The following is a 16,770-nucleotide window of genomic DNA, read 5'->3' as shown; positions in this document are numbered from 1 at the left end:
GCAAAACTGGAAGATTGATAATATTATAACTTATTTTGCCACCTTTAGGAAAAGATCCAAGTGATTTATTAACCCTTTCTAAAAAAAAAAAAATCAAGGTGCGTAATTAGATAATCCTGTTATTTCTAATTTTTTTTTTCTGGTTCGAAAAGTTAGAATAACTAAGTAATAACCTTGTAGCAACAGAGTTTATTTGCTGAGTGCTCTCAGCACTGAGCCATGACTTGGAGAGGGTCAGAGTGAGGAGAGAAGGAGATGCCTAGGCTATAGGTCTGTACACTCTGAAGAAGAATCTAGATTGGTTCCTTGGCTCAAAAGCAGGGGCAGAAGAAAAATCAAACGCATTCATGACCTGAAGGGGATTTTGGCATCAAGTTCATGGGCAGAAAATAACAATAAGTGGTTTTCTCATCCATTTAGAGGACTATAAACAACATAAACATTTTGTAGAGGACAATGAAAACACATTAAGTTTAACTAAGCTGACAGTTCTAGAAGCTCTTAGCTACAGAAAAGGGAAGACATTTTTGTGTTGTATCAGGAGAGAATCCTTATTTGATTTTTAATGGCATTTGCAATCAAAACATTTATTGTAATCTACATTAAAATTCCAGTATCCTTCTTTTACAGAAAAAGACTTTCAAGGAGTATGAATGCATTTTATACAAGGTTGAAGAACTTTTTAACGATTGGCTGATCAAAAGGGGGTGAAATGCCTTTTCCGTAATACATTTTTAATTGATGTAGTATTAACGTATAAAAATCATGTGGCCAAGCATTTTTTCTTTTCTTTATAAACAATATAATTATATTAACTTAAGAAAGTTAGTTTTTATCATTTCTCAATAACAATTAAGTTCAAACATTGAAAAAGAAAATCCTTATAAAAAAACACCTAGGGTTGTTGTAAATCCCCTCTTTGAATGAATACTTCAAAGTTTAAAGTTTAAACCAGTACAGTATAATCATTTCTTGCACATGGAGCTGTTGTGAGGATTTCATGAGTAAATATGTGAAAAACATTTAGTAGGATGTCTGACACATATGTGTCTGATGCACGATAGCTATTCATTGGAAGGAAATACACAATTTTGGAATCTCTCTTTAAGAAAAGGATACAAAATTATGAATATAAAAAGAGATACGAAAGTAAATGGAACAATCAAAAATTTACAAACTTTAGAAAGCTTAAAATACTACATAAAATCAAAATCCAGAAAAATAACAGTATTTTAATCACTAGATGCCTGACACATCTCTGTAGTGCTTTTTCTCTTACACTTTTATCCATATTTTTTATTATCTCTGCATATGATGTTTAAAAAAGTATTTCACAGAAAGAATAGAGAACTAATTCAGTCTTTCCTCTTCCTCTAGCACAGTTAATTGAAAATTTTTTATTATTATTGGCAGTTTTGAAAATCTTACTTCTGCTTCATAATTTATTATTGATAAAGCCATGTGCATTTTTAATATTGTTGGAACTTTGGGGAACTCTCTAGCGTGTTTCATATATGACTTGAAGTTTGTGAAATAATTTCCATAAAGTCGTTTCTGGCTCCATGTATTTCAGACCTTATTTCTCTTTCGTTATCAGAGCTGGATACCATAGAACATGTGCATCTCATCATATATCCCCTGGCCTGGCACCTGAAAGAGTCAGCATGTGAACTGGAGGAGTTTCCTCAGAATCCATTGCTACATTAGGATAATTAGCAATAACTGAACAACACTTGAAAGTGCCTGCAAATCACATAAACATATCTCACTAAGCCCAAACTAAATGTATCCCTGACTCAACATTCCATTAGTCAACTGTCAAAAACACTCGGCCACTCCAGCACCCAATATTTGGAAAAGTCACAGATTCTGGCTATGTCTAGAGGAAGCTTTTAGACACATCAAAATTGTAAATATAAGCAATTTAATTATCCTGGGACTAACTGAGTATTTGCTTGAATTGTGGACCAAGAAGCATCATGCTTACCTCTGCATGTCCATCTTCACATATTCAGATATAGTCGTCTAATAAAGGAAAAAAATAGTCTTTTCAGACAATTAAGTTATAAGCATGTGTCAATATTTTATTAGAGTTTTACTGCAAATGAAAGTTCTCTAAAAGACCAATGCAAAGATTTCGGTCTTGGTAGACACATGTAAGAAAAGAGAATGGTTAGTAATAATTTTTAGACTCCAAACAAAACAAAAATGGGTCAGATCAAACGACTGTAGACTTTTTTTTTAACATCTTTATTGGAGTATAATTGCTTTACGATGTTGTGTTAGTTTCTGCTGTATAACAAAGTGAATCAGCTATACGTTTACATATATCCCCATATCCCCTCCCTCTTGTGTCTCCCTCCCACTCTCCCTATCCCACCCCTCTAGGTGGTCACAAAGCACCGAGCTGATCTCCCTGTGCTATGTGGCTGCTTCCCACTAGGTATCTATTTTACATTTGATAGTGTATATATGCCAATGTTCCTCTCTCACTTCATCCCAGCTTACCCTTCGCCCTCCCCATGTCCTCTAGTCCATTCTCTATATCTGTGTCTTTGTTCTTGTTCTTCCCCTAGATTCCTCAGAACCTTTTTTTTTTTTTTTTTAGATTCCATATACATGTGTTTGCATACGGTATTTGTTTTTCTCTTTCTGACTTACTTCACTCTGCATGACAGAATCAAGGTCCATCCACCTCCCTACAAATAACTGAATTTCGTTTCTTTTTATGGCTGAGTAATATTCCATTGTATATATGTGCCACATCTTCTTTAGCCATTCATCTGTCGATGGGCACTTAGGTTGCTTCCATGTCCTGGCTATTGTAAATAGAGCTGCAATGAACATAGTGGTATATGACTCTTTTGAATTATGGTTTTCTCAGGGTATGTGCCCAGTAGTGGGATTGCTGGGTCATATGGTAGTTCTTTTTTAGTTTTTTTAAGGAACTACATGACTCTTTTTGAATTATGGTTTTCTCAGGGTATATGCCCAGTAGTGGGATTGCTGGGTCATATGGTAGTTCTATTTTTAGTTTTTTAAGGAACCTCCATACTGTTCTCCATAGTGGCTGTATCAATTCACATTCCCACCAACAGTGCAAGAAGGTTCCCTTTTCTCCACACCCTCTCCAGCATTTACTGTTTATAGATTTTTTGATAATGGCCATTCTGACTGGTGTGAGGTGATACCTCATTGCAGTTTTGATTTGCATTTCTTTAATGATTAGTGATGTTGAGCATCCTTTCATGTGTTTGTTGGCAATCTGTATATCTTCTTTGGAGAAATATCTGTTTAGGTCTTCTGCCCATTTTTGGACTGGGGTTGTTTGTTTATTTGACATTAGGCTGCATGAGCTGCTTGTAAATTTTGGAGATTAATCCTTTGTCAGTTGCTTATTTGCAAATATTTTCTCCCATTCTGAAGGTTTCCTTTTCATCTTCTTTATGGTTTCCTTTACTGTGCAAAAGCTTTGAAGTTTCATTAGGTCTCATTTATTTTTCTTTTTATTTCCATTTCTCTAGGAGGTGAGTCAAAAAGGATCTTGCTGTTATTTATGTCACAGAGTGTTCTGCCCATGTTTCCGCTAAGAGTTTGATAGTGTCTGGCCATACATTTAGGTCTTTAATCCATTTTGAGATTATATTTGTGTATGGTGTTAGGGAGTGTTCTAATTTCATTCTTTTACATGTAGCTGTCCAGTTTTCCCAGTACCACTTATTGAAGAGGCTGTCTTTCCTCCATTGTATATTCTTGCCTCTTTATCAAAGATAAGGTACCATATGTGTGTAGGTTTATCTCTGGGATTTCTATCCTGTTCCATTGATCTATATTTCTGTTTTTGTGCCAGTACCATACTGTCTTGATTACTGTAGCTTTGTAGTATAGTCTGAAGTCAGGCAGCCTGATTCCTCCAGCTCCATTTTTTGTTCTCAAGATTGCTTTGGCTATTCGGGGTCTTTTGTGTTTCCATACAAATTGTGAAATTTTTTGTTCTAGTTCTGTGAAAAATGCCAGTGGTAGTTTGATAGGGATTGCATTGAATCTATAGATTGCTTTGGGAAGTAGAGTCATTTTCACAATGTTGATTCTTCCAATCCAAGAACATGGTATATCTCTCCATCTGTTTGTATCATCTTTAATTTCTTTCATCAGTGTCTTATAATTTTCTGCATACAGGTCTTTTGTCTCCTTAGGTAGGTTTATTCCTAGATATTTTATTCTTTTTGTTGCAATGGTAAATGGGAGTGTTTTCTTGATTTCACTTTCAGATTTTTCATCGTTAGTATATAGGAATGCCAGAGATTTCTGTGCATTAATTTTGTATCCTGCTACTTTACCAAATTCATTGATTAGCTCTAGTAGTTTTCTGGTAGCATCTTTAGGATTCTCTATGTATAGTATCATGTCATCTGCAAACAGTGACAGCTTTACTTCTTCTTTTCCGATTTGGATTCCTTTTATTTCCTTTTCTTCTCTGATTGCTGTGGCTAAAACTTCCAAAACTATGTTGAATAAGAGTGGTGAGAGTGGGCAACCTTGTCTTGTTCCTGACCTTAGTGGAAATGCTTTCAGTTTTTCGCCATTGAGGATGATGTTGGCTGTGGGCTTGTCATATACGGCCTTTATTATATTGAGGAAAGTTCCCTCTACACCTACTTTCTGCAGGGTTTTTATCATAAATGGGTGTTGAATTTTGTCAGAAGCTTTCTCTGCATCTATTGAGATGATCATATGGTTTTTCTCCTTCAATTTGTTAATATGGTTAATCACATTGATAGATTTGCGTATATTGAAGAATCCTTGCATTCCTGGAATAAACCCCACTTGATCATGGTGTATGATCCTTTTAATGTGCTGTTGGATTCTGTTTGCTAACATTTTGTTGAGGATTTTTGCATCTATGTTCATCAGTGATATTGGCCTGTAGTTTTCATTTTTTGTGACTTCTTTGTCTGGTTTTGTTATCAGGGTGATGGTGGCTTTATAGAATGAATTTGGGAGTGTTCCTTCCTCTACTATACGTTGGAAGAGTTTGAGAAGGATAGGTGTTAGCTCTTTTCTGAATGTTTAATAGAATTCTCCTGTGAAGCCATCTGGTCCTGAGCTTTTGTTTGCTGGAAGATTTTTCAACACAGTTTCAATTGCAGTGCTTGTGATTGGTCTTTTTATGTTTTCTATATCTTCCTGTTTCAGTCTCAGAAGGTTGTGCTTTTCTAAGAATTTGTCCATCTTTTCCAGGTTGTCCATTTTATTGGCATATAGTTACTTGTAGTAATCTCTCATGATCCTTCATGTTTCTGCAGTGTCAGTTGTTTCTGCTCCTTTTTCATTTCTAACTGTTGATTTGAGTCTTCTCCCTTTTTTTCTTGATGAGTCTGGCTCATGGTTTATCAATTTGTTTATCTTCTCAAAGAACCAGCTGTTAGTTTTATTGATCTTTGCTATGGTTTCCTTCATTTCTTTTTCATTTATTTCTGATCTGATCTTTATGATTTCTTTCCTTCTGCTAACTTTGGGGTTTTTTGGTTCTTCTTTCTCTAATTGCTTTAGGTGTGAGGTTAGGTTATTTATTTGAGATTTTTCTTGTTTCTTGAGGTAGGATTGTATTGCTATAAACTTCCCTCTTAGAACTGCTTTTGCTGCACCCCGTTGGTGTTGGGTCATTGTGTTTACATTGTCATTTTTTTCTAGGTATTTTTTGATTTCCTCTTTGATTTCTTCACTGATCTCTTGGTTATTTAGTGGCATATTGTTTAGGCTCCACGTGTTTGTATCTTTTACAGATCTTTTCCTGTAATTGATATCTAGTCGTATAGCGTTGTGGTCGGGAAAGGTACTTGACATAATTTCAATTTTCTTAAAGTTACCAAGGCTTGATTTGTGACCCAAGATATGATGTATTCTGAAGAATGTTCCATTAGACTTGAGAAGAATGTGTATTCTTTCATTTTTGGGTGGAATGTCTTATAAATATCCATTAAGTCCATCTTGTCTAATATGTCATTTAAAGCTTGTGTTTCCTTATTTATTTTAATTTTGGGTGATCTGTCCATTGGTGAAAGTGGGGTGTTAAAGTCCCCTACTATGATTGTGTTACTGTCGATTTCCCTTTTTACGGTTATTAGCATTTGCCTTATATATTGAGGTGCTCCTATGTTGGGTGCATAAATATTTACAATTGTTAAGTCTTCTTGGATTGATCCCTTGATCATTATGTAGTGTCCTAATTTGTCTCTTGTAATAGTCTTTATTTTAAAGTCTATTTTGTCTGATATGAGAATTGCTACTTCAGCTTTCTTTTGATTTCCATTTGCATTCAATATCTTTTCCCATCTCTTCACTTTCAGTCTGTATGTGTCCCTATGTCTGAAGTGTGTCTCTTGTAGACAGCATATATATGGGTCTTGTTTTTGTATCTATTCAGCCAGTCTATGTCTTAATGGTTGGAACATTTAATCCATTTACATTTAAGGTAATTATTGATGTGTATGTTCCTATTACCATTTTCTTAATTGTTTTCCATTTGTTTTTGTAAGTCTTTCCCTTCTCTTGTGTATACTGCCTAGAGAAGTTCCTTTAGCATTTGTTGTAAAACTGGTTTGGTGAATTCTCTTAACTTTTGCTTGTCTGTATAGGTTTTAGTTTCTCCATTAAATCTGAATGACATACTTGCTGGGTAGAGTAGGTTGTAGGTTTTTCCCTTTCATCACTTTAAATATGTCCTGCCACTCCCTTCTGGGTTGCAGAGTTTCTGCTGAAAGATCAGCTGTTAACCTTATGGGGATTCCCTTGTATGTTATTTGTTGCTTTTCCCTTGCTGCTTTTAATATTTTTTTCTTTGTATATAATTTTTGATAGTTTGATTAATACGTGTCTTGACATGTTTCTCCTTGGGTTTATCCTGTATGGGACTCTCTGCACTTCCTGGACTTGATTGACTATTTTCTTTCCCGTGTTAGGGCAGTTTTCAACTATAATCCTTCAAATATTTTCTCAGACGCTTTCTTTTTCTCTTCTTCCTCTGGGACCCCTATACTTTGATTGTTGGTGTGTTTAATGTTGTCCCAGAGGTCTCTGAGACTGTCCTCAATTCTTTTCATTCTTTTTTCTTTATTCTGCTGTGCGGTAATTATTTCCACTATTTTATCTTCTAGGTCACTTATCCATTCTTCTGCCTCAATTATTCTGCTATTGATTCCTTCTAGTGTATTTTAATTTCATTTTTTGTGTTGTTCATCATTGTTTGTTTGCTCTTTAGTTCTTCTAGGTCCTTGTTAAACGTTTCTTGTGTTTTCTCTATTCTATTTCCAAGATTTTGGATCATCTTTACTATCATTATTCTGAATTCTTTTTAGGTAGACTGCCTATTTCCTCTTCATTTGTTTGGTCTGGTGGGTTTTTACCTTGCTTCTTCACCTGCTGCATATTTCTCTGTCTTCTCATTTTATTTAACTTACTGTGCTTGGGGTCTTCTTTTTGCAGGCTGCAGGTTCATAGTTCCCATTGTTTTTTGTATCTGCCCCCAGTGGGTGAGGTTGGTTCAGTGGCTTGTTTAGGCTTCCTGGTAGAGGGGACTGGTGCCTCTGTTCTGGTGGGTGCAGCTGGATCTTGTCTTTCTGGTGGGCAGGGCCACGTCTGGTTATTTGTTTTGGGGTGTCTGTGAACTTAGTATGATTTTAGGCAGCCTATCTGCTAATGGGTGGGGTTGTGTTCCTGTCTTATTAGTTGTTTGGCATGGGGCATCCAGCACTGGAGCTTGATGGCCATTGCGTGGAGCTGGGTCTTCACGTTGATATGGAGATCTCTGGGAGAGCTCTCGCTGATTGATAGTATGTTGGGCCAGGAAGTCTCTGGTGGCCCAACGTCCTGAACTCAGCTCTCCCACCTCAGAGGCTCAGGCCTGACACCAGGCTGGAGCACTTAGACCCCATCAGCCATGCGGCTCGGAAGAAAAGGGAGAAAAAACGAAGGAAAAAATAATTTAAAAAATAATAAAATAAAAAATAAATAAAATAATAAAAAAAAATTTAAAAATTATTAAAATAAAAACAAAAATAATAATAAAAGACAAAAGAAGAGAGCAACAAAGCCAATAAACAAATCCACCAATGATAACAAGCCCTAAAAACTAAACTAAGATAAACATAAAAATCAGAAACAAATCGGTTGCAGACAGCAAACCCCACATCTACAGTTGCTCCCAAAGTCCACCACCTCAATTTTGCGATGATTCGTTGTCTCTTCACAGATGCAGGGTACATCAAGTTGATTGTGGGGATTTAATTGGCTGCTTCTGAGGCTGCACAGAGAAATTTCCCTTTCTCTTCTTTGTTCGTGCAGCTCCTGAGGTTCAGCTTTTGTTTCAGCCCCTCTTTGCATGTAGGTTGCCCTCAGGCTTCCTTTCCCACCCAGACAGAATAGGGTTAAAGCAGCAGCTGATTAAGGGGCTCTTGCTCATTCAGGCTGGGGGGAGGGAGGGGTACGGTAGTTATAATTGGAATGCCAGGTGTGCCTGAGGTCGCAGATGCCTATGTGACGTTGCAACAGCCTGAAGTGCACTGTGTGTTCTCCCAGGGAACTTGTTCCTGGTCATGGGACCCTGGCAGTCGCGGGCTGCACAGGCTCCTGCAGGGGGATGTGTGGATAGTGCCCTTGCTTGCACACAGGATTCTTGGTGGCTGTAGCAGCAGCATTAACGTTTCATGCCTGTCTCTGGGGTCCAGTCTGATAGCCGCGGCTTGTGCCTGTCTCCAGAGCTCATTTAGGCAGTGCTCTGCCTTCTGTGGGCACACTGGAGAGGAATCCCCTCTCCTCGCGCACCCCAAAACAATGGTCTCTTGCCGTTTAGGCAGTTCCAGACTTTTCCCCGGACTCCTTCCCGGCTAGCTGTGGCACACTAGCCCCCACCAGGCTGTGTTCATGCAGCCAACCCCAGTCCTCTCCCTGGGATCTGACCTCTAAAGACTGAGCCTCAGCTCCCAGCCCCGAGCAGGTGAGCAGACAAGCCTCTCGGGCTGGTGAGTGCTGGTCGGCACCGATCCTCTGTGCGGGACTCTCTCCGCTTTGCCCTCCGCGCCCCCGTTGCTGGGCTCTCCTCCGTGGCTCCGAAGCTCCCCCCCCGCCACCCACCATCTCCGCCAGTGAAGGGGCTTCTAGTGTGTCGAAACTTTTCCTCCTTCACAGCTCCCTCCCAGAGGTGCAGGTCCCATCCCTATTCTTTTGTCTCTGTTTTTCCTTTTTTGTTTTGCCCTACCCAGGTACGTGGGGAGTTTCTTGCCTTTTGGGAGGTCTGAGGTCTTCTGCCAGCGTTCAGTAGGTGTTCTCTAGGAGTTGTTCCACATGTAGAGGTATTTTTGATGTATTTGTGGGGAGGAAGGTGATCTCCATGTCTTACTCCTCTGCCATTTTGAAAGTCCCCCCAAAGACTGTAGACTTCTGATTGATGGACCGCTTGATGTTTGAGCAGCTAACCTCCCAGAAGTTCTCAGTCTCATTTAGGTCTATTACAAATTTGCTTAAACCTTTTGTCTATAATGCTAATTTCTTCCCAGAAGGATGTTGCAAATTATGTAGCTCAAAAAGTTCTCTCCCAAACCATGTTTAAAAATAATTCTTCCTTTGGCATAGAGAAAGGTCAGTGTTTGGATCTGGGTGTGAATTTCAGCCAAGGGACTTCCTCAGGTAACTTAACCTCCAAGAGTTTCAATTTGATTCTCTACTGAAGGAGACTAATAATCTTTATCTCACCTGGGTTGTTGTGGAAATAATAGGAGTCAATTAAAGACATCTAGCACAAAGTCTGGGATCTTGAAAGTGCTCAGTAAATACTAGTTCTCTTCTTCCTCTTTGGGCCTATGATGCAACTCATTTTCATTTTTTGTATGCTCTAAGAATAGACAGGCATCGTGCTCTCAAAAAATAATTTCGAATTGAATTATTTACTCTAGAAGCAGCTTTACCATCTTAAATACAAAAGAAGAAAAAGGACAATATAAGCTGTTTGCTGTGTCACCAGCAAAAAGATGGAAAGTGTTATGACAATTATGACTGAATTTTTATAAAAGTGAAACAATCAAAATATAAATAATTGACAATAGCCCATATTTCATGCAGAAAAATATACAGTATCTTTATACAATGTAAGCCAAGAACTTTGTCTACAAAGTTCCCTATGTATAACAACAAACAGAATGTTGAAAAAAATGGGTTACCATAATTTATTATACTCTTAAAATGAATTAAGCTTAGTTAGACCACTTACAAATTATACCTCAGTTAATTTGTACAACACTGCCATAAAGACAATTTTTCTATCCTTGTTTTTAAGTTGTGAAAACAAAGGCTTATCATTGTTTAGTCATTTGTCCAAGGTCACACAATTAGAAAAGAATATAGGCAACTCTCAAACCCAGAACATTTGTACCCCATGCAATGCTCTTTCTCCAGCACCACATTGCCATTCCTAGATGGTCTTTAGAGGGTCATTATAACTTGATCAAGAAGATAAATTGTATTTATTATAAAAGTAAGTTAGTAATTTCTTATATTGTTGTTGTCACCATTCATCTATGGTGCTAAGTACAGTTCTGAGTATCCAGTTCTAGGAGGATGCTTATAAAGTGAGCAAATATGTAAGAGTTTTTAAGGCTCTGTATGGCCAATCAGAATGGATATAGACTTTAGTTCTGGAGCAGTTTCCTGGAGGCCAGTGCTGTTCCAGGGGTTAACTCTATGTATACTTCATCCTGGTAAAGGTTTCCTAGGGAAGAAGGGCCAGCCTGTGAGGAGTATGACACCTTTAGAGCGTTCAGTTATGAATCAGTTTTTTCTTTTTTCTGTCATAAATGAACAGCCTATATGGCTATATCTCTGAGTATCAGAGGTATATCAGTCCTAAGTATACTTCTTAAGAAAAATACTTTGGATGGGATTACCTAAATTGCAATAGTGACTATTTATGAATGGTGGAATTGTAGGTGACTTCTGTTCTTTACAGTTTAATTCACTCATTCAGCGTGCATTTATTGAAAGCCTAGTAAATGGCAGGCCCTCCTAGACTCCTGTATTTCAGAAGTGAATAATACAGGAGTTGTTCCAGTTATTTTTGTTGGTGTTACATTTATAATCAGAAAATGTTCAACAGAGTTAAGTAAAGAAAGTATATCAAATAGTTGAATGGTAAGATGAGGAAAAGTCCTGAGAAAAATCGATCCAGAACTTTAAAAAGATTACATTGTATTTATAAAAAAATACATGGCAAAAAGCTGACAGCTTATTTGTGCAGACACCTAATTTTTTTAGCAGTTCAATTGAGAGTATCCATGTTAATGTGAACAAATGCTACTGAATGCGTATTTAATGTACAAATGCCAACACCATACTGACAGGAAGAGTTAGCTTAGAGAGACACATTACATCAAATTTAAGAGTCTGCTCTGGTCAAGACTGTAGTGAGAGTTCTCCTATTTTAATATAGCATGGTGCTATTTATGTGTAGCTTCTTTCTAAATGAAATAGCTTAGGGGAAAAAAAAATGAAGTCTGATTTCAGAAATTGGTGAAGATTTTCAGTGATTATAGTTCAGATGCTGGCTTTCTCATGTTCTTAGAACTCAGATGCTTGTTATTTTATTTCTTACTTAGTGTTTTTAGAGAGAGAGAAGAAGGAGAGGGAAATTGGAAGTAAAGTTAGAGAGAGATTCCATGTCCTTAGACAAAGAGGAAATTTAACAATACAAGTAGGTCTTGACTAGCCGGTTCTACAACTAACCAGCTGAGACTGTGTCAAGTACAGTTCAGCCCAAATATTCAAAATCTGCTGTTTCACACATATGTACAGGCTCTTTATATTGAGTAGTCTACTAATCAATAGTCTACTAGATACTCATGCAAAAAAGTCAACTAATTGTATTGCTGTGAGGCGTTAACCAGAAAATCAGTAACTTACCCTAGGCAGGGAAATTTACAATGTCCCACACTCATGGTCCTTCTATTAATTGTAGAACGTGTTTAGTGAGGTTTCTATTTCTAACTCATGTAGGTGATGTTGCAATACCATGTGGGGAAAGCACATTACACTTGCAGATGTTGCTGAAAACAAATCTAGGGAATGGGGGATTCTTTCGTAGTTCTTGGGTGTTGTACAGATTGGCTATGGCAGAGAGGTTGCTCTGATATACTCTCGTTTCAGCTGGGTCTCCTTTTGAGAAAGCTTTAAATTTTTATCTCTTCTGATGAAAACAATACTTGGAATTCTTTTTTGGGCTCCATATTCAGACATACTTAACTTCATTTGTGTTGGGAATTGACCGCTTGCCCGTGTTGCCCCTCTCGTTAGCCACTCCCCCACCTGGAAGTACAGTGAAATAGTTTTTAAAACTTTTTAAACAATAATTATTTTTCCAAATAAAATTGAACATGATTTTGCTCAATATATATATTAAAAAAGAAGGGGATTCTCTCTTTCTTCCAATGTCTTTAGTGAAATTCCACAGAGCATAATTTGAAAACCTCTAGAATAATACAAAAAACACTCCTCCAGGAGTTAGTCACAGTCACTGAATTCGATTCAGTAATTCAGTTCAATTTAACAAATTTTTCTTGAGCATTTTCAGTGTGCCAAGTACTAAAAACGCTAAGGAAAAAAGGGCCTCAAGAAACTTACCTTCAAGTTTGGGAAAAGCAAGCATAGAAAAAAGTGTAATAAAGTGTTGTGGATGCTTTGGCAGATTTCTGGACAAGGTCAGTGATGTATGTCAGTGACTCTGGGCCTTGTTTTCTGTGAATTTAAAATAACTTGGAACAGACTACATACAGAGTCTTACCTCTCTTACATGTTTGACCCTATGATTCTGTTACTCTGTGCCACTGACTTTAGATCACAGAGGAAAGCCACTGGAAATTGACATGAGAAATGGAAGTACAAGGGATGGATGCAGCATGTGCATCTTTGAAATTTTTGTAACGTTGAGAAAAGTATGTCATTATAGTTAGAAAGGTAGGAGTGAAAAAATAAATACAATGCATAGTTGCTAAGGAGCAGAATTATGGGGTATCATCTTCAGATTTTCCAAAATACTCTCTACCTCCACTGATGCACATGAAGCCCTGCTTTCCCCTGACAACAAAGTTCCTTTTTCCACTGAAGGCCTCTTATCTCCAGCTTCATCTCCAACCCAGCTTCACAAGATCAAGATCATGCTACTGTAACAAAAATCTCTGCTTATTTATTCCAATAAAAAGAATCACTCTTGGACTTCCCTGGTGGCACAGTGGTTAATAATCCACCTGACAATGCAGGGGACACGGTTTCGAGCCCTGGTCTGGGAAGATCCCACATGCCATGGAGAAGCTAAGCCCATGTGCCACAACTACTGAGCCTGAGCTCTAGAGCCCACGAGCCACAACTACTGAGCCCGTGTGCCACAACTACTGAAGCCCACGCTCTAGGGCCTGTGCTCCACAACAAGAGAAGCCGCCGCAATGAGAAGCACACGCCCGGCAACGAAGAATAGCCCCTGCTCGCCACAACTAGAGAAAGCCCGCGTGCAGCAACGAAGACCCCATGCAGCAAAAATAAATAAATAAATAAATTTATATTAAAAAAATCACTGTCCATCAGGAGTGCATATGCTGATAGCAGTTGCACAGATAGGGAGAAGAGGGTAAGGGGAAAAACATTCCAGCTGTATAAATTTAATACAAATGTAGTTAATTTTAATTATTTAATAATAGGATGTGAACGCATCGATACAAGAAGAAAGGCAATGATGAGAGTGGGATATGGTCAGGTAAAGAATTGTAATAATAATATTATTATTATTTATAGCCACAGTCTTCCTGGAGTTTTGGAAAAGGAGAAGAAGTACACTGACCTATACTTGGGACCTTATTGAATGGGAAGAAGAGGAGGTAAGATGTTAAGGAACCAGGAGATAAGGAAACTGGAATAACATACGGTACAGAAAATCATTCACTGTCCTCAGTGTCCAAGCAGGAAGCAGCTAAACACCATTCAATTTTTACTTGACTTTTTTTACTAACAGGATTCTTATTTTATGAAGACAGTAAAGATCAATGATGAAAATGTGTAATTTTTTCAAAGCACTTCTATGACGTTTCCTTAAATTGCATGAGTGGAAAACTGTGCTAATTAAAATATAGTTTAGGGTTAAATAAACCCTAAAATAACTTTCATCGAATTTTTTACAATTTGCTTCTTTGCCAAGACTTGATATAAAAATAGGCCAAATTCCAGAAATTTATTAAATATTGGATTTTTTAAAAATTTGTGACAGATATTTAGTTAACTTTAGCTTTTCTCATAGGAAACACTTCGTCCCCAGTTTGAAGCAAAGTATTATAAGATGGAGAGAGTCAATCCCATCAGTGGAAAACCTGAGCCGCATCAGCCTTCCTCAGACAAAGTCACTCGGCTTCTTGTTTCTATCTCAGGAATATTCTTCATGGTAAAGTATAACCATAAATCTCAGAATGTGGGATTCCAGGTTTAGAAAGACGTTCTAGGATACCAACTCATTTTGTGACCCTGAGGATGTAAGAAACTATCCTGTTCAGTACCTTGGTAGTACGTACATACTATTAAACAAAATAAAAATCACAGCAGGTCACAGAATAATTACAAAGGGAGTTTGTGCATATCCCTAAATAAAACACTCTTTGGGAGAAACAAAGATCATCTAAGATAAAATGGAAATTATATGATCATCCTAAAATTAGATATTTTGTTTTAAAACCAAGCATTCATGTGCAAGTGGAGATTTGAACAGCGTATCCCACTGAAACAACGGAATCTTATACCATTTGTTTTGACTCTAATGAAAGTTAGCTCCTTAAAGGAAATTTTAAATTTACATATGCTTTCTTGGAAAAGTACATTTCTTTAGCTTTTGGGGTCAGCGTATTGGATCTATGGTGTTGCTTTTGTTTTGTTAATGACGCACAATGTGGATGTCTCCTCTGGTCTCCCATATTGTAGATTTCTCTGGTGATCACTGCAGTGTTTGCAGTCGTGGTGTATCGCCTGATTGTCATGGAACAGTTTGCATCATTCAAGTGGAATTTCATCAAACAACACTGGCAGTTTGCAACTTCTGCTGCTGCAGTCTGTATCAATTTTGTGATTATTATGGCACTGAATCTTGTAAGTGTTGACAAATTTTTCAATAGGTGTACAAGGGGTGGGTAAAGGAGAGGACTGTGTTTCCTTTATACTTGGATTGGATTTACAGGCAGCCAAAATAAGACCTAGTATCATTTCTGACAAAGACAATTTGGCTTAACAGAAAATATTTCATTTATGTGGTTTACATGATGGATTTTTAAAAAATTAAAATCAATGATAGTTGTATTGTCTTCCTTGCTCTTTGGGTTTATAGTTTTGTTTAGCGACAACTTCCACTCATTGAGTGTCTAGTGTGTGCTAGAAATGGTGCTATGCTCTTTTCATTCAGATAAGGGATTGTTTGGATTAGAAAGCCATTCCAACAAACTCAACCTCAGAGGAGAATTTATTGGAAAGGTATAGGAAATTCTGTTTGAAAGTATAGCCTTGTTATCTCCAAGACCTCATGTGAAATGGAAAACAGTCAGACAGCTACTCCATTTTTATTCCGCTGGGACTAAGTTTTTTTTTCCTTCCTTCCCTCCCTCCCTCTTCCTGTTTTTCTCTCCCTCTCTCTATCTTCTTTCCCTCTCTCTTTCACCTTTCCTTTCTTTCTATCTCTTTTTCCAATGATTCTATTTGCATATCTGCTCCATTCTATCAGGAAGAGACTATCTGCCTACCCATGGCCTCCCTTTCAGAGTCTGGTATACTGTTGCATTGCTGTGCTTTTGTTATTTTCATTTGCTCTAAATTTCATGACCATGTTGGTCAATTTCTGTAGTTTATTTAACTTAGATCATCCGGTGTTTCAATGTGCTAGTTTCTCAGAGAGAGCATCTGATTGGTTCAACTTCACATATACCAAGTGACTTATGAACCAAATGTCTGTGGCTGAGAGGACAATATTATGCTTAGGTCTACCTCTACAGCAAGATCTGTGGATGGGGCCCCATTTTCTGAAGACGGGAGGTACTTATTGGCACATTTAGAATAATATCTTTCCTTTAATTCTTCCAACAACACCACAAGGTCAATATTTTCTCCATTATGTAAATGAGGAAGCTGAAATTCAGAGAGCTTAAATAACTTGTCCCAGATTATGCATATAGTAAGTGTTAGTGCTTATATATTTACATGATGAGATAATTCATATAGAGGGCTGACCAATACACAAACAATGATATTGATAACATAAACAGGTAATATGCATTTGGTTCCAAACGTGGATTGATACTGACGGTACATGGTTAGTCGGGAGGGAACTGGAACCATTTACTGTTTAACTTTAAAATTATCAGAGAAGTTCTTAAGAGAAAATAAATAGTCACTGAGAAATGGGTAAATATTAATGCAAGGACAATAGTTAATATTTTCTACTGGAGTCTCCTTTCTTCAGGTTTAGGTAAATTCGCAGAAGAAGAATGTTGCTTACTGTATCTCCAAATAAGCCATACAGTATTTTAACTTATGCTTTTGACTCATAAAGTGAACAATAAACATTGAAAAAAGACAGTGCTAGGATTGAGAGGCTTGTGTGGTAGCCTATATAAGGAGGTATATGTTGTGCATTGCACAAAGTCACCACATTGAAGGAGGAACCATTCACAGCAAGGACATTGTAGAGTTTTATATTTATGGTTT

At 37.4% G+C, this 16,770-nt stretch overlaps 1 protein-coding gene across 2 annotated transcripts in view; it reads left to right on the top strand.

The window, feature by feature from the left end:
* ANO3 (anoctamin 3) overlaps positions 1–16,770 on the top strand; it is a 194,255-nt gene that overhangs the window by 141,581 nt on the left and 35,904 nt on the right. For both annotated transcript variants that reach the window (XM_007462609.1, XM_007462608.1), the window contains 3 exons: positions 13,831–13,913; positions 14,330–14,470; positions 15,001–15,165. In XM_007462609.1, coding sequence (XP_007462671.1) covers positions 13,831–13,913; positions 14,330–14,470; positions 15,001–15,165 — 389 coding nt within the window. The remainder of the gene's footprint in view (positions 1–13,830; positions 13,914–14,329; positions 14,471–15,000; positions 15,166–16,770) is intronic.

The sequence above is a fragment of the Lipotes vexillifer genome, unplaced genomic scaffold (assembly GCF_000442215.2).
Source record: "Lipotes vexillifer unplaced genomic scaffold, Lipotes_vexillifer_v1.1 scaffold456, whole genome shotgun sequence".
Classification (NCBI taxonomy): domain Eukaryota; kingdom Metazoa; phylum Chordata; class Mammalia; order Artiodactyla; family Lipotidae; genus Lipotes; species Lipotes vexillifer.
Note: the sequence above shows the minus strand (reverse complement) of the source record. Positions and strands in the feature narration are given on the sequence as shown.